Genomic DNA, 27011 nt, shown 5'->3' on the forward strand with positions numbered 1-27011 from the left:
GTTATTAACAGTTATTCTCAACTAGAAAACATTTGACCGGATGTGTATATATACTCCAAATCAATAACTTAAGACAGGGGGAGGGAAAATAAAATTAGCCTTTTTGTGCTAGGTTGTAAGTAGATATTCAAAATGCAAACAGAGGAAATAAGAGCAAGAGAGAAAACTAAAATAGAGTGAGCAAATTATTGAAAACTGCATTTAAGTCAAACATGTTGTTCATTAACGGGTCAAACGTTTAAGATCATAGCCCTAAAAAGTCAATACCTGCATATAAATCTGTCTTTCATGTCCTTTTCTGTCTGGCATTCACACCATCATTACCCCCTGATGGCTTCCGTCTTGGCTTCATGCAGTACTGTTGAACTGCACCAGCATCTATTCTTGCAAGCTGCCTCTGCTGCCAATGTTGGACACAGTGAGAGGGTCCTTTTATTTCTTAAAGATCTTGAAGATTATTGAACAAAAAAAGTCAAGTAGTAAACCCTTTGGACTTTGCAAGGGAGCACCAAACATTGGACATTAAAATGTATAAGATAGTTTTATTCTTTGAAGAGAAAAAAAAAAATCTAATCACCCTGGCTGGGTTACAAAATGTTTTGCGTGCGTCACAGTGGAGGATGCTCCATCATGATCTGGGAGATTTTTCCTTACATGGAACAATGGAGCTTGCATTTGTGGTTGTGCAGGGACAATAAACCAAGGCTGGTTATGTGGACATGTTGCAAGCGGTTCCTCATCTGTGCAGTGATGACTGGATCTTTCAACAGAACAATGGTGCTGTTCAACATGCCCATCTTATAAAAGACTCCTTTGAGAATAACACCACTCTTTTAAGCCATCCTGCATTTTTCCCGGATCTAAATCCTTCTGAAAACCTCTTTCCTTAGTCGATTCTCCCGCATGTCTAAACCCAATAATTAGCTTCAACTGCAACCTTTTGTTTTCTCCATGTCTGAGCCTAAAGGGGAGATGGACTGCAGCTACAGTCCAATTTCATCTCTCCCATCCATTCACCACATGTGTATCTATCTATAGGTTAATTTGACTAAAAACCATGGGTAAATTAAGTGCTGACAGACTGAGTTTCAGTGGCATAAAACGTGACAACGTCCTCAAAACAGATGAGTAAAACATGGACTGATTAGATACAAAAAGACGCCCGACAGAACTACTGCATGACTAATATAAAGTAGGCTACTCTGTTGAAACGGTTGTTTGGAGGAACACGTGCGACATATACCTGTACTGTTTCAGAGTAACAGTGTTGGATTGAATGGAGAGGAAGATACATCTAACTAGATGCTGCCAGAAGTTTAGTGATTTGAAGTTCAAACTGTTTCTGTCAAGCTGTAATTCATCATTGAGCGGATTTACAGCCCATATTGGGTTTGCGTCCTTGTGACAGAATGCTATTAGATCTCTCCACAGGTTGCCAGTTTGTTAGGTCTCCAAGCTACTGCTCTAGGACAACATTTCACCTGTCTTTCTCCTTCATACTGCATAAATTGCTACATAAATCTTCACGTTATAAACTCAAATTCAAGCTGGAGATTCCCATCACTTATTTTGGGAGAACATTGGGTTCTGTGTTAATGCTATTCAGCTTTCCAAACATAATGTCATTGCTCTTTGGTAACATAATTATTTATATTTCTTGATTTGAGTGTTTTGTTTTCCATATTACAGTTGTATAATTTAGATGAGTAGAGGGCGCATGCTCACCTAAAGCAGTCAAAAAGCACACACTTCGGTCATTTATTTACACGAATGACAGAATAATTTTACACTGTGAATAAAGAAAAAACTATGATAGAAGACGAGATTAGAAACTATACAATCTATGACATTTCCATGATAATCCATCATTGTGAAACATTTAGAAGTCTTAGCTGCTAATTCTAAAACATTCCAGTAAACTTAATTGTTTGGAGCTTCTATTCATAGAAGTTTCTCCTTTCAGCTTCTTAAGGAGCAAATGACCACAACCACATTCCACCAACAGTATGAATCTGGGCATCCCCTTTAGCTGATCCCACATCAGTTCAACTTCTTTAACCTGATCTGAACGGATCTTCTCGTCTGTGTTTGTCTCCCAACAATTGGGGCTTCAGTCAGACAATATCCACAAGTGAAAATAGTGAATCAGCAGTGGATCAGTAGCGAGTACCTGTTGTAGCTTCTGGAGCATGTTTGACCTACGTTACACTAAAGTAGGCTACATAAAGAAATAGGAGACAATTCCAAGAGGTTACCAAATGATCTAATGACTTAAAAATATAAACAAAAACAACACAATTCGGATGCAGAAAGTGAGTTATTGCAGATTCTCAGTAATTAAACAGGAAACATGTTTAAGGCATTTAATATAAAAGGAAAAATATGATGAATTAACAAAAACTGGGCCGGGTTTTTTTTTTTTAAAGCTGTCTCCTATCAAATGGTGCCAACAGCAGAATAGATATTGCTTAATCACAATGCTTCTGCAGAAATACCAAAACAAAATATCAGCATTTACACAAATAAACTTGTATGATTCTATGAAATGTATGTAATCTAAATCTTGTTTGCTTCCAGTATCTTGACCCTGTTAGTTATTAATTTCTGGCTGTTCATTTGACCATTTCCAGGTGGATTTCAAATCAAAATATAATTGAAGAGTTCATTTGTATTATATGGATTCATTTAAAACAGTGTATCAAGAGTTTATTTCTGTTAACGTATAATTTTAGTTTACATTAGACTATAAGATTATTATTTTTTACATTTTTTTCTTTTTTTTTCAAAATACTTTTTCATAATTCTTTTCAAAAGTAAGCAGACAGGAAGTGCAGCACAGGCCTCCAGGGTCGGGACTCAAACCTGGAACAGCTGTGTCACGGACTGAGGCCTTCATACATGGGTTGAGTGCTCTACCGCTATGCCTCGCGTTGCACCCAAGACTATAAGATTTTTAATGAAACAGTTTTGGTTATCTTCATGTACTATACAATATATGCACCTTATATTTGGCTGTGGTTCCTTTTGCAGGATTAACTCTATGCATCATTGCATGGAGTCAATTTTGTGGTACAGCTGAAATGTTAGGGAAGCTCACATTGCCAATAGCAGTGTATCTGCCTTGCAGGGTCTGCTGTCTCTCATCTTCCTCTTGATAACACTTCACAGAATCTTTCTGGGGCAGGTTAATTTACTGTCCAACAAGGCACAGTGATACCTGGCCATGAACCAGCTGTGATTCTGTACTTTTGGCACTGTGGCCAGCTGGAATATGCAGTCAACATCTCTATAGAATTCCTCAGCAGTAGGTACAGCAAAGTGATCTCTCCAATTTCCTGGTAGACCTACTTTGGATTTGATAAAACTCAGTGGATCAACACCAGCAGATGCAGGACTGCCCAAGAGCATCACAGACGATGGAAACTTCACAATGGACATCGAGCATCTTAAATGTGTTGCCTCTGCACCCCAGTCTTTAATTTTCAGTGAAAACATATAATCCTAAACGTAAAAGCTGTTAAATGTTTTAAAGTTTTATTGAAGCATCACTTCTCCCTTCCTCTATTGAGCGGGGATACAACATACTGTACAGCCTGATAGCTGTCAGCCAGAGTCATCAACATTTATATCAAGTGTGTAATGAGTCTCTCTTTTTACATTTTGAATTGCTAAGTATAACTCTTCAGTACTATTCTGCTTTATTGAGACACACCTGTAGTTTTACGTGAACTGATCTGCTCTGCGGCTCGTGACCTGCGCTCGTGGCTGCCGTCTGCGTCGCGCAGGTAAAAGGCGGTCAGACAGAGTCCCACGGATGGAGAAAGCGGGGAAGGCGGAAGGAAACACGAACCTACGAGCATCAAGGAGCTTTCGCTGTCACACCCCTTTTTTCTGTCAGCACCGCAGACCTCAGGCGAGTCAGGCTCACAAGTTGGGCTCAGCAGCATAGACGCGTACGTAGGCGGACAGAAACTGGCTCTAACATTTCTACCATTTTACACCAGGACGACTGGATGTGACGCGGCGGTACTGACCGACAAAAAGCCGACCGGTAGGTGATTACTTTCTTTCCTTTCGGGTTTAACGACTTTGAAAATTATTTTTATCATTAAATAACAGGCTTTACTTTACAAAGGGAAGTCGGGTGGGAATTTGATTATTTAAGCAGACATTATGCAGGCAGTTTCTTCCTGCAAGTTAAAGGTAGTTACAGTAAACTGAAATAACTAATTAAATCTGTATCATAACAGGGTGGGATCAGTTTATTTACACATTATGCCAGTGTCTCATCTCACTAATGGCATCATGGACACCAAGTGGGAAGACGAATGGCTCAGGAAATGTTTTAACCATCTTTAGGTTTTGGCATGTTCTTTACCAGAGTTCCCAATACGTTTCATTCAACAGTTTGCGCGTTGGACCCCCTGATCATTTGAGGATGCAGATGGGAACATATCAACATGAGCTGTTTATTTTACCTAGTTATATGGCTGCTGTTCTTGGTGGTTAGCTCAGTTAAAGAATGTTGTGATTACAGGCTTCACCAAGTTCTTCCTCCACCTACAGTGAACAGTCAAAATTCTTAATCAAGCCTGCCAACACATGCATAAAATACTCATTTGCTTGGGTCGCCCGTACCCAGGTTGAATCTGTTTCTAGTGGAAAACATTTGAAAGCTTTTTGCATCCTTGGGCAGGAGGATATGGCCTTGAGGTCGATCCTCTTTTGCAAACATCATCTGCACAATAAGTACACACAGAAACTACAAAAGGGTGTGCCTGGCTCCTACTGAAGTGGTACTTTAACTGACTGAAGTTTCTTTTTCCCCACGTATGCATTATGGAAGCACATATGGGATAATTCAGCTTGAAAGGGAATCTGGTGGGAGTATTGTTGCCACAACAGTGTTGACCACATCTGTGTTATTTTTAGAGACGTACCAATAAATCCTCCAGAAGTTGGAAAAAGGACAAGTTTTTCTTGATCACCAGGTCCCCCGGCATTATTAAATGCAACAGAATACAATTTATTTTTTAATATAATCCTTAAATAGATAAATATGATTTTGTCACAATAGACATGAGCAAGTCAGATCTAAAAAAAAAAAAGAAAAGAAAATGGTATTAGTCGAGAAAAGCCTGATCTCTGTATATTTAGTTGTTTTAGTAAACATATAGACATATGATTTGTTTTAACTCTTATAATACATAGAATACAAAAAAAAAAAAAAAAAGCTCAAAATCTGAATCTGCAGGTCAGACCTCCAAAGAAAGCCAAAATTGGTATAGGCCAGAAATTACTTCTACTTCTTTATATTTAGATAAAGAAATGGAATTGGTTAAAATCCAAACTGTTTGGTCAGACCTCAAAGAAAGCTTGAAATTGGTATTGGCCTTGAAATCATGGTTGAAGCATCTAGTTGTTGAAGAAATACTGATATCCCCTTTTCTTTTTCTTTTCTTTTTCACAGTCCTTTCAAAACAAGCAAGTGCCTCCATGGTGAACAAATTCCAATAAATATTCAAATTGTGGCAGTTCTAATGAACAAAAAGCAAATATGGTGCCTATCTGGCTTTATACAAAGATGCCACACCACATTAAAGCACACAACAGAGTGTGCCTTAGAAATATATACAAGTCATAAATTTGACAGACTCAAAATAGATAGGACCTTCTGCTGAGGAGCTCCACCTTGTGCGCAAGTGAGGTCCACAAATGTGGTGCTGACAGACAGCTGAAGAGTATGTCGGTGTACGGATGCCTCTGTTACGCTCACAAGGGCTTAAAAAAAAACTATGTGGTGGCAGTTAACTCCTGATTATTGTCAAAATGTGAAACTAGAGTAAAAAGAGCCACAGGCTGTCTTGCTGTAATCTGGGTGTTGCTGAGGTAAAAGGAGGTTATTTGATGTTTTGAGTTGACTGATGCTTCTGCTGATCTCCCAGTTGTCCATCTTGAAGCTATTGTAACTCCTTGAAGATAAACATGTCAGCTGTTCTCAGAATATCAGTATTTCTTTTAACCAATGGAAGTATATTTTAAATCATGCAATGCTGCCAGTGGCTTTGTTAACAGCTTCAGCTTGTACTGAAGTGTCTTCGGGGAATACAAAAAGTCTGCTACATTTCAACAGCTAAATGTGCCAGTGACAGTTGCTGTGGCTTTTTCTGAAATGGCGAGTGAGGTGTCTTGGGGCGCATATAGATAGCAAATGTGATTCCAGCTGCCACTAAGGCATCCCAGCCTTAATGATAGACTGACTGATTGAGTGGAAAGTTTCTCCTCTAAAGCTTTGAGAGGCGTATTAGATTGCAGGGTCATTGTTGATCGAAGCCGTTTTTTGCCCTTACATGAGATAAACAGTTGCTGGGGATTACACAGCTGCCCTTGTCTACTCCGAGGGGAGTCCTAATTGAGTGTATGGATGTGTGCAAGTGTATCCTGATCTCAGTTTGACTATGTTGAATGTACAAGATATCGCTGATTGCTATTTGCTTATCCAGCCGCTATATATGCAGCATTTCTAGTTTCACACTACTGTAAAAGGTATTTGTTCCTGTTTTTACATTTGTTGTATTGTATTTATTTTTGTATTGTATTTTTGTATTTTGTATTGTATTTATTACAAACTTGAAAAGCTGGTGTATGAGCTAAAAAGTCAAATTCCACTTTTGAAACAAACAAGGCTGGCAAAGGGGCAATTTTGTGATTAGGTCTAGATGTGGATGTGGGAAAATGACAGACCTTAAATTGAAAAAACGTCACTCAATGAAGGATCTGCAGACGTAAAATGAGAGTACTTTTGAATTTCAGTGAATTTGTGTCAGTGAGCTTATTGGTGTGTAGAAATCAAGTAGCGAGTGATTAATAAAGACCCAAGCTCTTCTCAGTAATCAGGCTGCTGACCACACAGTGAGGAGCACACAGGCAGCTGCAGCTGGTCATCAATCGAGCAGTCGGACGAGCATTAGCAACAGGTTCTGAACTGTTTGCAAAGCTTCCACACAAATTGACAGAGCAAAGGTCATGTTAAGTTGAAGAAGTTGTACAAGTTGACTAACTTTAGTCCAACTTTACCTACTGCAGCTTGTGTGAGGTATCTGACAAATTAAAAAGTTTCAAAAGAGCTATTTTCAGCTGTATCAAATATCTGAAGCATAAATGTTTATTTAAAGACTAGAAATGTCTCCATCAGCATTTTGTTTTGTCCCCAGTACCAGTCCTAGTTATTTAAAGATAGGCAAATCTACAGGTCAGTCTTAATATGCTACCCCAACCGGGAGAACATTAGTTAAGAAAGTCAGTCATTCATCCATAGTGGGAAGCTGGTGCCTATCTCCAGCAGTCTATGGGTGGGAGGCGGGGTACACCTTGGATAGGTTGCCAGTTCATCGCAGGGCAACACACAAACAACCATGCACACACTCATTCACACACCTAAGGGCAATTTAGAGGCCAATTAACCCAACAGGCATGTCTTTGGACAGTGGGAGGAAGCTGGAGTACCCGGTGAGAACCCATGGATGCACTTGGAGTACATGCAAACTCCATGCAGGACCTTCTTGCTGCAAGACAACAGTGCTTCCAACTGCGCCACCGTGCAGCCCAAGTCAAGAAAGTTACTTTAATATTTATTTCTAAACATATCCAACTACAGTCATCCAAACTGATCCAGAGCAATTTTCTGACGTGCTAGGCTAATGTTAGCATGTTTACGCTTTGCCTGGATGTGACTTTGTGATAATTCGAATCCAAACCTATTTTAAGATGAGTTCTAGTCATTCTAAGTAGACAAAACTTACAGCAAAAGTTTTCTTCTTCTAAACTTAGGGCTTTGTTTGAATGTTGTAAAGTTTAATGACAACTGTGGTGAATCTTCTCAGCAGTGGCCAGCCTATAAAATGTTACTCCAAAAGCACATAAATGATTCATCCAGACAGTCACAAAAGACCCCAGAACAACAAGACTGGGGAAAAATGGCATTCATGGAAGACTTCTGAGATGAGATCCACTGCAAACAAAAAAAATCAAAAAAGTCCATTCCACCTTTGCTGAAACATCTTGATTTTCCTAAGACATCCATTTAATTGCATACGCTCATTTCTATTTATTAACAACTGCATGTTTTGAAAAGTGGCGCCTGAATATAAATAATATAATAAGGGGTAATTGCAGAGGGCAAATGCTCAAATGATGATGACCCAACTAATACAATTAGATATTAGCACAAGAGTACATGAAAGATAAATTGCAAATATATGTCTTTGTCAGATAGTAATGCAAAAATTAGGAAATTAGTCATTTATACTGCAAAGGACTACATCTGACTGCCAGTTATTGAATTCTGCAGTTAGCTAAAGGGGCTGTCTGTTAAAGGCTTTTCTGCAGGAAATTACATTCCAAGAGCCAAAAACACCAAACCTCAAGCTACAACTGGAGTGGAAAGTTCAATGAGCTTGAGTTGGAGGAAGGGGACAACAGAACTTTTTCAGTTCTTCACCAGAACAGTTAACAAGAATGCACAGCAGGACCACCATGCGTTAGTGTGCGATGTGTTTAAAACCCTTTCCACGTGTATTCTTTAATATCCTGCCTCCAAAATCCCTGAAGATGCATCTAATAGGAAGAGATCAATTTTTTGATCCCTGGATTGCATGTACTCTCAATTATTCCTCACATATAATGCCCTGTGGACATTGGCAAGAAATAGAAAGTCCTACTCTGCTAGAGTACAATTTTGGGGTCTTAATAGAAAGCCCTGGGAGACATGAGATGCAAATTTTGTAGTTAAAGGTCCTCACAGGCAACAAGGCAAGTCCAGGAAAACTTCTCCCTGATAGCTGAATGACAGCAGATTATTAACCACAAGCAAACATTTGCCTTTGACCTCGTCAGGGCTGAGTTTAACAAAACCAAGGCATACAATTTACAGTGATCTTTATAACTTCCTTAAAACATCTGTTCACATTTAGCCAGCCATACTTTTTACTGATTCAGAAATGAATTGGTTATACTTTTAGAGCAGGATCTTAGAAATAGGGAATTTACAATATAGGTACAGGTGAGCAGTCTAGAGAAATTAAACTCGTATGTATAAACATTAAAAGAAAGTACAGAATGTTTGACCTTGCTGTCCTGTAGCTGCGCTTATCTGCAGTGAATAATGCAAAATCCATAAAGCATGTGGTCATATTACTAGTTTTGCAGACTGACAAGATGTCAGATGACTGACAGGAGACAGCCCTTTATGCAAATGATCTGCAACTAAATAAAACAGCCTTTGTTTCATGTCTTGCTCTTTATATTCCCTCCCTCATTTATCATAGCTGTTGTGTTTCTTTGCTCAACATTGGCATCAGGTCTGCTTTTTACATGCATTCTGGATGATTCATGATACTTTAATGGAATTCAGCTTTAAAATTGTCTTTTCTTTCCTTTATGCTGTTACTTCAGCTTTGAAAAGGCAGTTTTATAATATTTACAAATATTTTAGGGTTTTATTTAAAGACTGCCCTGATTCCTCATGTATTTTTCTCCCTATCATCCTTTTTGTGTGACAGCCTGAGGTGGGCTGAGCGCAGCGATGTCCAGGTCAACAAGATCCAGGTCAAGATCTCGGAGCCGTTCGAGGTCCCAATCAAGGTCCCGTTCCTCATCGCGGTCCAGGAGTCGTTCCCGGTCCAGGAAGCACCGGTACAGGTATGAATGGTCATTCTTGGGTTTATTGCAAGAATCACATGCTTTTTTTTCTTGATTGTTGAATGTGCTGACATACTACTGGCTGAAATGCTGAAAAACCTACCTTTACACACCCATTACACTGAAATATATTGATAAAGAATGCATTAATGTGCACAAAGTATATGAATTTTATATTATTCTACAAAAAAAGTAAAATGAGGTGTGAATTAGCAGCTTTTCCTGTTATCTGGATTTTGAATTTCTTTCGTGCAAGACCCTACTTTCTGTCTTTTCTGAGCATAACTCCAATATTAACAGAGCAAGAGGAAATTTATGCTCAAGAGGGAGCTGCTGATAGAAGCCTTTAGTCAACCCCAGCAACACTGGCATAACGTCAGGAATCATGTGGAAGATAAAATAATCTCAATATTTGCTAAGCTTTAGATTTAAAAGCCAGTATTTGTCTGTGCTGACTGAGCAGAGAAAGTAGTCAAGACCAGTCGAAAGGTTGATCCGTGTGTGCTTGGAAGAAGCTGTGAGCCCTCACTGATGCATTTCCTGTTTCTGGAAGAATGACCATGGCACTGCAATAAAAAGTCACGGTTGCTCATTTCCTGGCAGCGCCACAGCTTGTATTAAAATTAGCCTGACGAGGAGGCATAGAGGGAATCTCATGCTTTATTCTTCCTCAAACCACAGTAACACATGCAAATAAACTTTGTCAAGACACACAGGAACTGAAAATGCATGGATACATTTATATATTCCTCAATATAAATCTTAATACATATGCAAACAGACATTCAAATGTATGTGTACATGCAAAAACTGCATATTTTAATTTATTACAAATAAAGCAACACATTTTCACATTTCTTTACTGCAGTTTTAATAAAAGTTGGCCTAAAAACATTGATTCGAGAACATTTTCAACTACTGGGTCTTTTCTTTTACTAGAAGTCAGTTTATCATTGTTGTGTGACGCAGATTGCTTGGTGGAAATATTTTCACTAGCTGCAAAAATTGGTAGAATGCTCTGCACAGGAAACTGTTCCCCTCTAACAATTTTATGCACTAAACATCACCTCAGTCAGTGAGTAAAAGTCACTAACTTAAAGCTTTGGAAAGATACAGCAAATAGTCTAACGTTTGAGAACTTTGGTTGGAAAGAGTTTCTCTCTGAAAAACATTTTAAAACTCGAGAAGCCTCTGAGTGGCAAATATAGAGTCAAAGGATTCCTGTAGTTTTTATTTTTTCTCTCTCTATACAGTCCATGTGACTCTGCTGTGCTCCACCACAGCTGCCCAGAGTTTCTGTAGCTTGTAAAGTGTGCAGTACCGCTCAGTGCGCTGCCTTCTCTGTTTCGCTCTCGTTTCCAATGACAAAACATGCAGGGTGAGTTCAATGCTTTTACATATTTTTTAGGTTCATAATGTATTTGCATGTTCTGTGGATCTGCTTTGCTCATCCAGTTTGATATTGTGCTCTACAGTATCTAACATGCATTTATTTAGACACAGAGGAATTTCAGCAAGGTTCTACCTATTGTAAAGATTTTAGCTGTCACTTCAAATTCTGGGTCCATAAAATGGTGACAGGAAAATCCTTTTGCAGATCAAACTTTTGCACAGTTCAAGTAAACTGATGTCAGTCTAAAGTGTGTAACTTCACTGGTCTAAAAATATATAACTGGAAAGTTGCAGGTGTAGTGTTGAAAAGTGGTTCCGTCTGAAAAAGCATGTTTGTAATTGAAATGAAATTACTGCTTTGGAAAATAAAGAAACAAATAGTGATATAACCCCAAGACTGTTTAAAGGTTCAGGTTTGCTTGCTGAACCCTCAGAAATACAACAGAGCCCCCTTGTGGACATGCCAGATACTGCAGCTTGGTTCAGCGGAATATCTTCTTCCCTCTTTTTGACCCTTTCTCAACATGTAAACACAGATGTTACATACCTAAATGTGTTTTGTCACTTTTAGCTGATATACAGCTATTGGACACGGCTGATGTTATGCACATCCTGCAGTTTAAGACTTTAGGAAAGGTGTTATTTTTCCATATGTTGGACCAATGATAAAAATTTTGAGCCTGCTAAAGCTGTTGTTTGAAACCATCGTTCTACCTGAAAATCTTTGCCCAGGTGTAATTTTACTCATGTGATGTCAAAGCTGTCGTCCTTCAGAGTACAGATGCACCAATCAGCAGTAACGGATGTCTAATCACCGATTTTATAAAGCTCTGATGTGTCAATACTGAGTTTTGTTGATTTTGATTTCAAATTTGTTCTACTTTCCAGACAAACGGAAACTTTAACTGTCTTAGGAGTAAAATGTTTTTTGTGAAATAAAACATTACAGAGCTGTCTCTTTTTGCATCACTGAAAATCCAAAAATATAGTAAAATCTTTTTATTGCAACAGAGGTTTTTATAGAAATAAGACCTAACTAAACAGAATTACTTGACAATGTTTGCTATGAATTGGCGCTACATAAATAAACTGAATTCACAGGTTTTAGCTCACTTTTCTTGCACACTTGAAAATGTAATGTGTATCAAGTAAGATAATACATTTACATTAAAGCTGTATACAACGGCTGCAACTGACTCTTGCAATCTGAAAGTTGTGGGTTTGATTCCAGCTTCCTCCTGCCACACATCGATGTGCCTCTGGGCAAGGCACTTAACCCTAAATTGCATACTGGTCCTTGTATCGTGTATGAATCTGCGCGTTTGTGAGAGCGATTGGGTGAACGTGGCTCTAGTGTAATGCGCTTTGACTGTTCAGTACGACTAGAAAAGTGCTATACAAGTTCAGTCCATGTACCACTCAATTTTTACCAAAAGCTCTGATTTGAACTGTTGGATCGTTTTCGCTGTTATTCCTGTTTTGTAACTATATATGAGCCTTTAGGTGTGATCATTATTGTTTTCATCAGGATCAGAGCAGGCGTCACACAGCATGTGTGAGAAAGTTGAGTCTGTTACACAGCTCTGCAGCTAAATAAAATGTTTTAAATTATTTACAAAAAAGAAAAATGAATAGGTAAACAGGTGACCTGTCCAGGGTGTGTCCTGCCTCTCGCCAAAGGAGTGCTGGTGTGGCATAATAAAGTATTTTTGAATTGAATTGATTAAGCCAGCTCGCTTACATCTGTTGAAAGCAGAATATAGACAATAGATGGATGAAAGGATACACGGATGGATTTTAAACTGCTTTTAGCACCATCAGCAAAGGTAGCTCTGTTGGCGTCACTGAACTATTTGTATTCTGTTTGAGTTTGAAACAGAAAAGCAATCATTAATCCTACTGCTGTTAACAAACATGACTTTTTAAAAGTGGATTATTATAGAATAATTGATATAAACATTTATTTGCTACACATAGACTTAAGATATAAAACAAACAGGGCTCATTGCAATGAATATCACACCCTTGCAATTCTCTCTTGAGAGATTAACACAAGTATAACAAGCTGTTTTTAGCTGGTTAATTATTCAGGCTATCAGCTCAGGAACAGCCTGCTGTCAGCTGCATAACAGACATACTCATAACTTACCAATTTTAGTATAAACAGCATTCTCTTTATAAGATTGACTGGTGGCGCTCCATAAGTTTCAGCACCATGACTGTCCATATTTTTCGGGACAGAATTATATGCAAACAGCCAAATCTGTTTTTCGTATAGGTGGTGGTAAGGTTTCAGAGCTTTCTTTCAGCCAGCTGTTAGGTAGTGCATAGCAATGTGTTGGGGATGGGCAGTGCTACGCTAATCCATGAAATTCTGGTACCTGATCTGGTAACCTATTAAAATGACTATAAAATTCAGGAACAATATGGCAGTTTTTTTTTGTTGTTGTAGTTTTTAGTTTTTTTTAGTTCAACAGAGCAATTATTTTTCTCTACTACAAACGTCTTTCTTTTGGGGGATAAGTGAATTGAAATCTAGCTGGCAAAATACTCTCATAACATTCTAAAAAGGCCTGGTCCAATCTGTGTATGGTTAAAGAGTTCTGTTTTTTGTCATGATAACAATGTGAGTTAAACTACATCTTTTTTGAATTTGCCACATGGTGTCTTCTCTCTATACTTCTTTATAGCTCTAGGTCTCGTTCAAGGTCTCATTCTCCTTTCTCTAACCGGGAAAAGAAATATCCGAGGGCATACCAGAACAACCGGGAGTTCAGGGGGTATCACCGCGGCTTCCGGAGGCCCTACAACTTCAGGGGCCGAGGAAGGGGTTTCTTTAACCGCGGACGCTACCACCGTGGGGGTGGCGGCTACAACAACAACAACAACAACTACTTTCGTCCGAACTGGAAAAATTTCAAGCAGTTCTCTCAAAAACAGCAGCAGCAGCATCAACAACAGCAGCAACAACAGCAGTTTAATCATTCAAGAGGGCGATCGCACAATGTGCAAAAACACTCAGGAAGTCCCCCTAAGGGTCAGTCTAGACACTCTGACCGATCGTCATCTCCCTTGTCTAGACACTCGCAGCATTCTTCCTCCTCTTCACACTCCTCCTCCCCAAAATGCAATCAAAACTCTAAAGATGTCAAGGAGAAGCAACTGGCCTCCAAGGAAGTCCAAAAAGGAGGAGAGGGAGATGATGAGCCAGTGGAGCATGTTGGGTTACTGGCAGGAGATGCTAGAGAAGGTGCAGGCTGTGGGAACATTGAGAGGGCCTGGCACAGCCTGACAGACTGCAGCAGTCCAAAGAAAAGCAGTCCCCTAGCCAGCACTGGTGTTAATGTTGGGCAGATCAACCAAACTATAAATCAGTCAAGTCCCACCAAAATCACAAATGACACCAGGAATGGCTCCCCCATGGTGGAGGTGGCATCAGGTTTCTCCTCAACAAGAAAGGCCTCAAATGAAGGTCTAAATCCCATGCTTTCCAGCTTTGACTTCTTCTCTACTGAGGAATACTTGGATGGAGATAAAGCGGCTATCTCCATTGCTTTCAAGAAGTAAGACTTTTCTTACTTTGAGTTTAAAAGTTGGTGTTCGCTCTGCGAAATCATACAGTTTTATTTTTATATTTTTGTCTTGAAGTTTGCAACCGATTATGTCTATGTTTAATGGGATTTAAACATTTTTAGAAATTTCTCATTTTATTTTGTCTGCTTTAATCAATCAAATTAATAACTTTTCAAATTCTACAAATTTAATTTCAATGATTCTTGCATACTCAGTTTTTATCTCTTATTCTTTAGGTTCTTGGAGGAGCACACTAAAAAAGCTAAATCTGCTTGGGAAAATGGCAGGATCAGAGAAGCCGATGATGTAGATAATGAAAAAGGAAAACTGAGTGGGAAAGCCTCAGCAGTCATCTATGACATGTTACCAAAACAATGCAGGGAAGACAATGAGTGTGAAGTGTCCCGAAGAAAATGTTTCAAAGCCTCTCCCTTTTTGTCTGCTGAGGAAGATGATGAGTTGATAATTAGGCCACCTTTACAAAGGCCACTTCAGAAAGAGTGGCAAAATGGAGATGAGGCCTCTAAACCAAAAAACAAGGTCACTCATTCAGCCCAAAAACTCTTTGAAAAGTGGCAGAAAGCAGCTTGTGCACAGTTTGGGCAAGCAGACCTTGATGCCATGGTAAGGGAAATGTATCTCAGTGGAAAACAGGATAAATCAGAAGCCACTACCACTGCTGATCTTGATAAAAGAGAGCTAACAGGAGATTTCAAGGACCTCTCCTCAGAAATGACCTTTAAAATAAGGAAGACGGCACAAACTCCCTCTTTTCAGTGTTCTGAACCACCACTGAGGCAAAATTCTGCCAGAGAGTTGTTTATGGTTAGAGGAGAGGATAAGCCTCTTATGCCCTCAAGGAAACAGCAACCAAAGTGTAATGTAAGAATGGATTTTCTAGGAGATGACCCCATAAGGTGAGTGTCCATAAACAGATTCAAGTTAGTTTGATATTCGTTTTTCCTCTATGAACAACCGCCTATTTTGCCATGGTTTTAAATGTAAATGTTTTCACTGGGTGACATGTGACCAGCAGGTAGGCCAGGTCAGTAAAAGCGTTGTATTGTTGAATTAAGAGCATAGAGGGGATTTTACAATATTTTGCTAAAATATGCTTTCCAAAAAGTTTTTTTTTTACAATTTTGTAACTTACCACAGGCTTGTGGCAATTTCAGTTCTTGCAAATGTCCCATGCAAATACATCATTTAGGCATAACTTTATGACCACTGACAGGTAAAGTGAAAATCACTGATTCTCTCTTCATCGTGGCGCCTATTACTGGGTGGCAGCAAGTGAAAATTGTTTCCAAAGTTGATGTATTAAAAGCAGGAATAAATGGAAATGCATAAGGATTTGAGCAAGCCTTACAAAGCCCATGTTGTAATGGCTAGATGACTGGATCACAGCATGGCTAAAACTGCAGCTCTTACGGTGTTCCTGGTCTGCAGTGGTCAGTATCTATTAAAGGTGGTCTGTGAAAGGAACAGCGGGGAACCGGTGACAGTGTTACCGGCAGCCAAGGGTCAGTGATGCATGTAGGAAGCAAAGGCTAGCCCATGTGGTTCAATTCAACAACAAACAAAGACACTACTGAGGCTCACAATGCTGAAATAGATGCATGATGGTTCTGAGAAAAAGATGTCAGAATACACAGTTCATAACAGTTTGAGTACGCACCATCACAGGCTACTCTGGGTGCCCATGCTGACCCTTGTCTACTGCTGAAAGAACAAACAATGGGCACATGAATATCAGTGGATCATGGAGCAACGGAAGAAGGTGGCCTGGTCTGATCAATCATAGTTTTTATAACATCATGTGGATGGGCATTTGTGTGTGAATTTGTGTAACTTAACATATGGCTTCAGGATGCATTAGGGGTTGGGTGCAATCTGGCAGAGGAATCGTGATGCTTTGGGCAATGTTCTGTAGGGAAATTTTGGATCCTGCTACTTATGTGGATGTTCCTTTGACACATACCAGCTACGAAAGAGTACTGCAGACCAGATAAATCCTTTTATGAAACTATATTCCCTGATGGTTGTGGTCTCTTTCAGTAAGGTGTTGACTCTGCCTCTAAATTTTCCAGATCTTATTAGAATCAAGCATCTGTGGTATGCAATAGATAAACCAGTACAATCCATGGTTGTTCCACTTTGCAATTTATAGGACTTAAAGGATCTGCTGACAACTTATTTAGAGCCAATGGCTTGATGGGTTAGGTTTGTTTTAGCGACAAAATGGGAACCAACACATTGTTTGGTGGGTGGTCGTAATGTTATGGCCGTTTGATGTATTTACTTTTACTAATAATACATCTGCAGAGTTTCACAAAGTGATGCTTGCATTTCTTCCCTTACTTCTGAAAAGTCAACACTGGTTTGAATGTTTTTTGTACCCCATAGCTTCATAGACCTCTTGTCTATTAATCTAATTGATGCAAGAATCTTAAATATTATCTTTTAAAATTAAAGAACATTTATGTTTTTAGCATTTTTATTTTGCAAATGATTGATTGATTTATTGCTCATTATTGTGTTCTGTGTTTAAGTTTTACGCAGCGTCCCATCTTTTGTGGAGACTGTTGTAATCAGATACATTGGGCTGCCTTGTTCTAGAGAAGAGCAGTGAATGAATGTGCTGTTGTCATTTCAGCTCTTCAGATATTTTAGCTGAAGAGCGGCAGTTGTCTCAGGACTTGGTGCTGTCATCGAAAAAGCATCAGGAGTTTCGCTCCATCTTTCAACATGTTCAGGCTGCTCAGTCACAGAGGAGCCCATCTGAGCTGTTTGCTCAGCACATTGTTGCCATTGTTCACCACATCAAGGGTGAGTCATACATTTCTGCACTATATATTTTTCCAGTTTCTACACTATGTGCAACTTTTCCAGTAAAACGGGATCCATTTGTCTGAACTTTCACTTCAAGCAACAATGAGATAAGCATATTGTAGTATATTTAGGAGGAATGTAAAAGCACCAACAATGAACTTAAGTGTAAGTTATTACACAGATATTATTACTGCAGAGTGCAGTTATTACACAGAGTACAAGCTTCATTACCCATCACAACTTTATAAACACACCCAGACATAATGGATTGGATTGAGTTACATGCAATTTGACCTGAATCTATGTGACTAGATTCAATGGGATTGAGTGTTTTTATTTGAACTGGCTTGTCTTGTAAAAAGTACCTTGTTTGGAGCAGGCACTGTATAAGAAGCAAATTGAAATTAATATCCATAAACCTTTTATGTTTTAACCTTTACCCTTCTCAGCCCAGCACTTTCCATCTTCTGGCATGACTCTTAACGAGCGATTCACCTTGTACCAAAGGCAAGCAGCCGAGAAGGAAATGAAGCCGAGAAAAAGCCCAGAGATACACAGGTAGAGTCGCCTATTGAGTGACCCTCTCACCTTCAGTGTGCTGTGGCTTCACGTCCTCTTTTAACAGCTGTCAGGTATTTCTTTCAGCTTTCCTATCCGATTGTCAACAGACTTTCATGGATTTTTTTTGTTCTCATGATTGGTGGAGGTCAGTTTTGTTTTTTGACGGTTTTGTTTTCTTTTCCTCTTTATTCCATTTTATGTTGCCTTCCTGATTCAGCATAGCTCGCCATTTATTTGGTTCTTGGCTATTCCAGTATCGACCACATGCAATCTTATTTTGTTGGGCTTAACTGTCATTCTTTCCCACAGGCGGATTGATGTTTCACCAAGTGCTTTTAAGAAGCACCCTCAGCTTTTTGAGGCGATGAAAAGCTCAGAGGATGGGACTTACAAGGTGACTGAACACTTTGCTGTATGACATTTGTTGCTGCAGCAGACAAGCGAGCAAGCCAGATGCCTTTAGACTGCACCCTCTTAAAGCCCCTGGCTTTCCATGAGGGAAGATGGTCAAAGTCTTGTGTTTGTTGCATCACCACACGTGGTGATTTGTTTGTATTGTGAGCACAGGCCTGACTGAGGCCAATAAATCAAATATGGTCAGAAATGGAAGTGCCAAAGCTGTCAAAGGACTCTTTACAAATATCTTTGTAAGTATACTCTAATGGAAAAAAAAATATTAACAATAACAAATGAGGAACTACAATAACCAACATCACAATATGCTGCACAATTATATCCTTTCACCTTATCCACATTTCTTTTACTTTACAACTGAAAACTGCAAAGTATTTCATTTGGTTTTTATGCAGAACACCAAAACAAAGTAGCACATAATTGTTAAGTGGAAGGAAAATAACTAAATAAAAAAAAGAATGGTTTGACTTTTTTTCACAAATACAAATCTGAAAAGTGTTTCATGAGTTTGTATTCTGTGATACAAAGTAAATACAGGTCCTTCTCAAAATATTAGCATATTGTGATAAAGTTCATTAAGTTCATTATTTTCCATAATGTCATGATGAAAATTTAACATTCATATATTTTAGATTCATTGCACACTAACTGAAATATTTCAGGTCTTTTATTGTTTTAATATGGATGATTTTGGCATACAGCTCATTAAAACCCAAAATTCCTATCTCACAAAATTAGCATATCATTAAAAGGGTCTCTAAACGAGCTATGAACCTAATCATCTGAATCAACGAGTTAACTCTAAACACCTGCAAAAGATTCCTGAGGCCTTTAAAACTCCCATCCTGGTTCATCACTCAAAACCCCAATCATGGGTAAGACTGCCGACCTGACTGTTGTCCAGAAGGCCACTATTGACACCCTCAAGCAAGAGGGTAAGACACAGAAAGAAATTCCTGAACGAATAGGCTGTTCCCAGAGTGCTGTATCAAGGCACCTCAGTGGGAAGTCTGTGGGAAGGAAAAAGTGTGGCAGAAAACGCTGCACAACGAGAAGAGGTGACCGGACCCTGAGGAAGATTGTGGAGAAGGGCCGATTCCAGACCTTGGGGGACCTGCGGAAGCAGTGGACTGAGTCTGGAGTAGAAACATCCAGAGCCACCGTGCACAGGCGTGTGCAGGAAATGGGCTACAGGTGTCGCATTCCCCAGGTCAAGCCACTTTTGAACCAAAAACAGCGGCAGAAGCACCTGACCTGGGCTACAGAGAAGCAGCATTGGACTGTTGCTCAGTGGTCCAAAGTACTTTTTTCGGATGAAAGCAAATTCTGCATGTCATTCGGAAATCAAGGTGCCAGAGTCTGGAGGAAGACTGGGGAGAAGGAAATGCCAAAATGCCAGAAGTCCAGTGTCAAGTACCCACAGTCAGTGATGGTCTGGGGTGCCGTGTCAGCTGCTGGTGTTGGTCCACTGTGTTTTATCAAGGGCAGGGTCAATGCAGCTAGCTATCAGGAGATTTTGGAGCACTTCATGCTTCCATCTGCTGAAAAGCTTTATGGAGATGAAGATTTAATTTTTCAGTACGACCTGGCACCTGCTCACAGTGCCAAAACCACTGGTAAATGGTTTACTGACCATGGTATCACTGTGCTCAATTGGCCTGACAACTCTCCTGACCTAACCCCATAGAGAATCTGTGGGATATTGTGAAGAGAACGTTGAGAGACTCAAGACCCAACACTCTGGATGAGCTAAAGGCAGCTATCGAAGCATCCTGGGCCTCCATAAGACCTCAGCAGTGCCACAGGCTGATTGCCTCCATGCCACGCCGCATTGAAGCAGTCATTTCTGCAAAAGGATTCCCGACCAAGTATTGAGTGCATAACTGTACATGATTATTTGAAGGTTGACGTTTTTTGTATTAAAAACACTTTTCTTTTATTGGTCGGATGAAATATGCTAATTTTGTGAGATAGGAATTTTGGGTTTTCATGAGCTGTATGCCAAAATCATCCGTATTAAGACAATAAAAGACCTGAAATATTTTAGTTAGTGTGCAATGAATCTAAAATATATGAATGTTACATTTTCATCATTATATTATGGAAAATAATGAACTTCATCACAATATGCTAATATTTTGAGAAGGACCTGTAGATGTTATGCTGCAATAACAGCTGTCCGTGTTTTCGGGTATATCTCGTGCAACTTTGCACATTAGAGATTGTAGATTTTGCCCATTCATCTTGTCACTCTTTCGTAAATGCCAGAATTGTGGAGTGCCCAACTAAATGTTTTTCTGTCAACAAATTATCCCACCTAAATTGTGAATCTCTGCAGTTCCTCCAGAGTTACCATGGGCATCTTTGCTGCTTCTCTCATGACTGCTCCCCTTGCCCCACTTTTCAGTTGGTATATTTGCAGTTATACCAAACTCCCTCTATTGCCTGATGAAGGATTGAACAGTTCTCTGTGAGATGTTCAAAGATTGGAATAATGTTTTATAACCTATCCCGTTTTAATAAAACACTGAAGCCTTTTATGAAAAGCTAATTTTATACAGAGATTAAATCACACACTGGTGGACTCTATTCACTAATTAGTGTATTTAGGCGGAATTCTATTTATGGGTATAAGGAAAAAGGATGCTAAATACAAATGCATATCACAATATTTAGGTTTTTATTTGCAAAAACACGTGTCATTTTTCTTTCCACTTCAAGTGTATGTGTTAATTTTGTTTGGTCTACCACATAAAACCATAATAAAATACAAATAATTGTAACTTAAGCAAGGCACTGTTAGCACTAATGCAGCTGGACCTGGTTTCACATATGATTCTGAGTCAACTATTGCAGTATTTCTTTTTCGATGTACTATGGCACATCAAGTCGGATTGTAAATGGGAAAAGCAAACACCACTGTGCATTGAACTGAGTTACAGTTGGTTTGGACAGGGCTTTACTTATTGTAAATGAATTGGATTAAAGTTAATCAGCCTTAAAATGAACAGGGTTGTATTGGATACATATTTAACTTGTATTTTCACAAAGTTTTTAAAAATGACTCAAAACACTCCTGAACGAGAAATTTAAATTAGATTCTAACTTTTATACAATTATTATTGTCTCTATTGTACTGGGATGGTAATCAAATTCAAATAAGATGAAACTGATTTAAAACAGGAAATTTACCAGAATACGTTCTGAAAGCACCTGTATTTTAGATATCTGTCAACTTCAAGAAGCATTGTGAAACATCAAAGACAAGTGAAGTTTGGAAGATATGCCGGTGCTATTTGATGGCTTAAGACTCAGATAAAAGCACAACAAAGTTTGACTAGCAAAAAAAGTTGATTTATAAATGTGAGGGATTGTGTAGGTGAGGCAAACAATCCTTTTCAATCTGATGTCCACGCCATATTGAAAATGCTGCATCAGAGGTTTTTAAAAACTACTACTAGTACTGGTTTGGCCCCGAACTTGTTTGTAACTTCATTCTAAAGTGGCTTGGTCTTATCCAGGTCATCTGGCTGTAAATAACCTGTACCTGCCCCCTTTCTTTCTCACATTGATTTCACCATTTTGTCTACAACCCCCATTGGCTGATAGCAGAAAGGCAGCATTTACATGCTAATCCAAAGTCTGTCCACGATGTTCTGTTCTGTGTTATGATTTGCCCAGGATGGTGGAGAAAAAGTAAAAGGTGACCCAATGGACCTTCGTTTGGACATAGAGCGTCGTAAAAAATATTCCATGAAAGAAAGAGTTACAGGAGATTCCCAAGATTTCGGTCAGGAGAGATCTGAGGAAAATTTCTCAAAATACCGCAAGATGTCAAAGTATGTGCAACTATTCTGTACTTTAGAGTTGTGAAGCACTTACAGTTGTGTTATGTAATTCTGGTCATGTAGACTGCAAGTCAAGAATTTATGGAAATGTCATTAATTTTGCAGGAAAAGTGTCAGGAAACGTTCACGTTCCAGCTCATCCTCTTCTTCCTCATCCTCCAAGTCTCACAAAGATGAAGGTTTAGTGCATGGGATTTTTGAGGCAAAAGATGAAATCTTTAGTAGGGCCCAACTTGGAAAGAAGGAACCACCCGCAACAATGGGAGGAGCACAGAAACAAGACGAATTTGTGAGTATATTTAGCATCTTGGTTTGAAATGTGTAATCACTGACCATTTCAGTAGACAACTGTTTAATGTGTTGTTAATTCAAATAACACATGAGCCAATCACATGGCCAAAAGTCAATGCATTTAGTCACAGAAATAGTGATAAACATTATTTGAAGTTCAAACTGAGCATCAGAATGGGCAAGAAAGGTATTTAAGGGATTTTGGCAACAATAATCGTAGCATGTTGACACTGGCAGGTTTATGCATTTCAGAAACTGCTGATCTGCTGGAATTTTCATGCACAACTTTATGTTGGGATTTCAGTGAAGAGTCCAAAAAAAGAGACAATCCAGCTGTGTGGATGAAAATGCCTGATTTCATAGTTTGGAGGAGAATGGGCAGACTGGTTCTAGATGATAGAAAGGCAACTGAAGCTCAAATAACCACTTGTTACAACCAAGGTATGCAGAATACCATCTCTTACAACACACCAAACTTTGAAGCAAAAATTCAGGAGAGGACCATACCCATTCTCACTCTTGGCAGCCAAGATGGGGAAGCAGACGCTTCAATTTGCACTGGCTCACAAAAAAATGGACAAAAACAGAAATCTAGTTGCTTGGTTTGAGTATCGATTCCTCCTGCTACAATCTGAGGGTATGATCAGAATTTGGAGTGAATAACATGAAAGCTTGGATCCAATTTGCCTTGTATCAACCGTTCAGGCTGGTGGTGAAGGTAAAGTTGGACTGTCAATCCAACTGTCCATAACTGGATGGACAGTTGCCTTTCTGTCCATCCAGTTATGACCAGTGTGCCTATCTTCCAATGGCTATTACAGGATAATGAACCATGTCAAAAATCTCAAATCCTCTTCAGCTGATTTCCTTTATATCCCATTAAATTCAATGTACTCCAGTGTCCTCCACAGTCACCAGGGCCCATATTCACAAATAATGCTAAGACTAAAAGTAGCTCCTAGTGACGTCATTGGCAAGATAAGTTATTCACAAACCACCTTAGTCCTTAAGATAACTCCTAAAGTTTACAAATGTTAAGAGTAGTGAGGAGGACTTTTAGTGAGCCTGAGAATGTCTTCAGCAGAGAAGATGGTGGAAAGACCGAGAGAAAGGAGAGGTATTTTCCGAACAATGGACAATGAAATAATAAAACGCGACTGCACTGATTGTGGAGGGAAAAACATTTGAGTGAATGAGCACATAAACTTCTATAACAATCATTCAATTATTGATATGGAGATAAGATAAACCTTATCACCACCCTAGGAAGAAATTACATAGTTTGAGCAGCAGGATGGGGTAAAGGTGACCTTCTAGTAAGGTAATATTATGAAGGATAAATAAATAATAAAAACAATAATGAATAACTATTAATGGAGAGTGAAAAAATGTATAAACAATACAGTACAGACAAATTAAAATATTATATACCTTATATACACTCCACTATTCCCCTCCTTCAGCTGTGCCAGCAGCTGGTTCTGCTCCACTGTCCAGCTTGGTTTCCTCCTCCTTTTTGTCTAGTTTTGTTTTTGTTTTGCTAAATCAAACCTCTTTAAACAAGAAAGATATCAGAGTAAATTGCTGTTAATATCACATAGATGAAGTAGGAAAATGACCAGCATGGTGAGTAAACATAACAATAAGAAAATCAAAATTATTACGAGCAAGTAAAATAAGGTTAAAATATTTAAGCTGTGACAATTTAATTTTGCTAAGTTTCATCATCATAACTTACACATTTCTTAAACCAGTCTAAATTCTATAATTGGTTAATTTCTCTCCACTGATTACCTGGAGCACATGTCTTTTTTGTTTTATTTCGTTGCCTTTTGCAACAACCAATCACAGCTCTTAGAAGACAGCGTCACACCTAGCAGTGGGATCAATCACACCTCACGAAGATAGGAATCGTCTCCTCGCTCAGAGTCGCTCTCAGCAGCGAGCGGAATCAGTCTGAGGGAGCAACTGAGGGATGCCATTATAGTGATATGGAGCAAAATTACTTAGAGATGAAATTAAGAATTAGATTTCTAAGGGCAAAAGTTGGGTAAACTGGGATTAGCAAGGCATACCTAATGAACTGACTGGTGGGTGTGTTTTTCTCTGTGTTAGCCATTTTATCCGTATTTTTTCCTTCTTCAGCTCCAAAAAATGCAAATCCAAAGGAGGAGCTGGGACAAAAGCAGCCATCAGGGAAACAGCTCGCACACTGACCAGGTGAACATGGCAGTAAAGGAGAAAATTGAAGACTGGAACCCAACATTCAGTCCCATGAGCAAAACATACTTCTTGGTAAGGGTTCCTCTGGTTCCCAATGCATCCTTCTAGTCTTTTCATTATTTCCAGCTCTCATTTTTCTTTTAAATATCTTCTTTGCTTCCTAACTTTTTTAGCATGATGACAGAGACAATGAAGCTATGTGGAGAGAAAACCAAGGGCAAGGTCGGGAAACCCTTCCTCCTGGAAGGACACGATTCATCATCCGCAAAGCCACTGGCCATGCCATCAGCTCCAAATGGGCATTTGATAAGGAGGCAGATCAGGACCACAAAGTGAAAGAAATCAATGGACAGACCACTTGAACAATGGAGAAATCAGTAGAGTAATAATCAGCTGTATCTCAAATCCATGCTTTCATCAACCAGAATGGATCGGTTGATGCTGATTATATTTTAACAGAGCAGGATACCTTCCTTTCACTTTACATATTCGTCATCTCCTATATCAGGTTACACATTGTGACCATTAGCAGCACTGTTTAAGGGCGTTTTGTTTTTATAAATGTTACATTTTACCTTCCATTTGTTTGAGATTTTTCATGCAGTGTTTTTGCAACATTTTGTTTCTCATTTAGGCCAAGAGAATGTATCTTAATTGCTTTTTAATTGCCTTCGCTGTTTAATCAAACAAGTCTTTGTGAAAGCAAAAGTACGTTTTCTAGGAGAAAATATTGCACTGCTAGTAGATTAAATGTAGGATATCCCTTCTGTGAATATCCGAAGTGGTGTCTCATCTAGATCATAATCACTGCAGTAAGTACAATCTACTTTCATCATTTAAAAATAAACTAATATAGAAACAACCAAATAAATGAACATGTGACCCTGATCTGACAATGGGACCAAACTGTGGAGGGTTAAAGCTTAAACAGCGCTGTAATTTTACAACATCCAACCAGTTTACACCAGCACTGTCTTGGAGTACTGCGCATGGATGAATATATGCAGTCAGATATTTCTTTACAGTTGGTTTTGGTTGATCTTAAACACTATAGATTTTTAATATAGAGATTACTTTTAGATGTTTTGACTGGGAAAACTGGCTTTTCAGTGTGATGGCAATAGAGAATTGTTTACTTTAGTCTTCAATATATTTCTATGATTTGCAAATGTTTACTCATCTTATAATACCCATATTTGTAAATTGTGGAAACTTTGCTTACTCAACAATAAAAAAAAAAGCAGGTGAGTTTGTTCTGTATGTAGTTTGTACCAAACAGAAAAGATGCTTGAATAAATGTGTTAATTCTGTGGAAGTTTATTTTCTTTAAGTTTAGGATTAGATTTACAGGTCTTACCTTTATCTTACATGCCGACTGATTTGGATGACAGTTTAAGTTGTTTAAGACGGTCATGTTAAATAATGTTGCATTTTCTTCTGGTTTTCATTGCGTTTTGTTTCCTCTGGGGTTCTAAATAAAAAAAAAAATGCCTAAGTGATTGTGCTGACGTGTCTTGTTTAAACCAAGCTAGCTATTGTCATTTTAAAAGTAAAAATCTCCCACATTTTGTAAAAGGCCCTTCAAAAATTGCTTTGGGATATTAGATTAGAAGTCTATGACAAGGCCTGATGACATACTGCTAAAGATTACTCAATCTTATGAAAATATGGCTCTTGGGAGGAAAAACAAAGTTTCTGCTCAGCACATTTATACACTACAGCATAGTACAATGATGTTATTTCTCTATCAGTCACATGTTCTGAAAGATCTCAGGAAAAATTTCAATTCAGTTTTATTTGTATAGCGCCAATTCACAACACATGTCTCAAGGCACTTCACAACAGTCAGGTACATACAGGTCCTTCTCAAAATATTAGCATATTGTGATAAAGTTAATTATTTTCCATAATGTCATGATGAAAATTTAACATTCATATATTTTAGATTCATTGCACACTAACTGAAATATTTCAGGTCTTTTATTGTCTTAATACGGGTGATTTTGGCATACAGCTCATGAAAACCCAGAATTCCTATCTCACAAAATTAGCATATCATTAAAAGGGTCTCTAAACGAGCTATGAACCTAATCATCTGAATCAACGAGTTAACTCTAAACACCTGCAAAAGATTCCTGAGGCCTTTAAAACTCCCATCCTGGTTCATCACTCAAAACC

At 38.7% G+C, this 27011-nt stretch overlaps 1 protein-coding gene across 1 annotated transcript; it reads left to right on the plus strand.

Annotated features, from left to right (window-relative positions):
- The first annotated feature begins 3856 nt into the window (after positions 1 to 3856).
- thrap3a (thyroid hormone receptor associated protein 3a) lies at positions 3857 to 26328 on the plus strand. Its single transcript, XM_047361642.1, has 11 exons — positions 3857 to 4051; positions 9561 to 9699; positions 13782 to 14654; positions 14901 to 15581; positions 17321 to 17493; positions 17946 to 18054; positions 18367 to 18451; positions 22153 to 22310; positions 22425 to 22608; positions 24756 to 24905; positions 25007 to 26328. Exons 2-11 carry the CDS (start codon positions 9584 to 9586, stop codon positions 25193 to 25195), a joined length of 2718 nt encoding a protein of 905 aa, XP_047217598.1. The 5' UTR covers positions 3857 to 4051; positions 9561 to 9583; the 3' UTR covers positions 25196 to 26328.
- Positions 26329 to 27011: the final 683 nt, after the last annotated feature.

Source organism: Girardinichthys multiradiatus, chromosome 3 (assembly GCF_021462225.1).
Source record: "Girardinichthys multiradiatus isolate DD_20200921_A chromosome 3, DD_fGirMul_XY1, whole genome shotgun sequence".
NCBI lineage: Eukaryota > Metazoa > Chordata > Actinopteri > Cyprinodontiformes > Goodeidae > Girardinichthys > Girardinichthys multiradiatus.

Bases quoted from the DNA above. Each gene is read 5' to 3' on its own strand.
- thrap3a (XM_047361642.1), top strand. From the start codon at position 9,584: ATGTCCAGGTCAACAAGATCCAGGTCAAGATCTCGGAGCCGTTCGAGG. The intron at 18,055-18,366 runs GTAGAGTCGCCT...TCTTTCCCACAG, and splicing joins AAAAGCCCAGAGATACACAG to GCGGATTGATGTTTCACCAA. The intron at 22,609-24,755 runs GTGAGTATATTT...TTCCTTCTTCAG, and splicing joins CACAGAAACAAGACGAATTT to CTCCAAAAAATGCAAATCCA.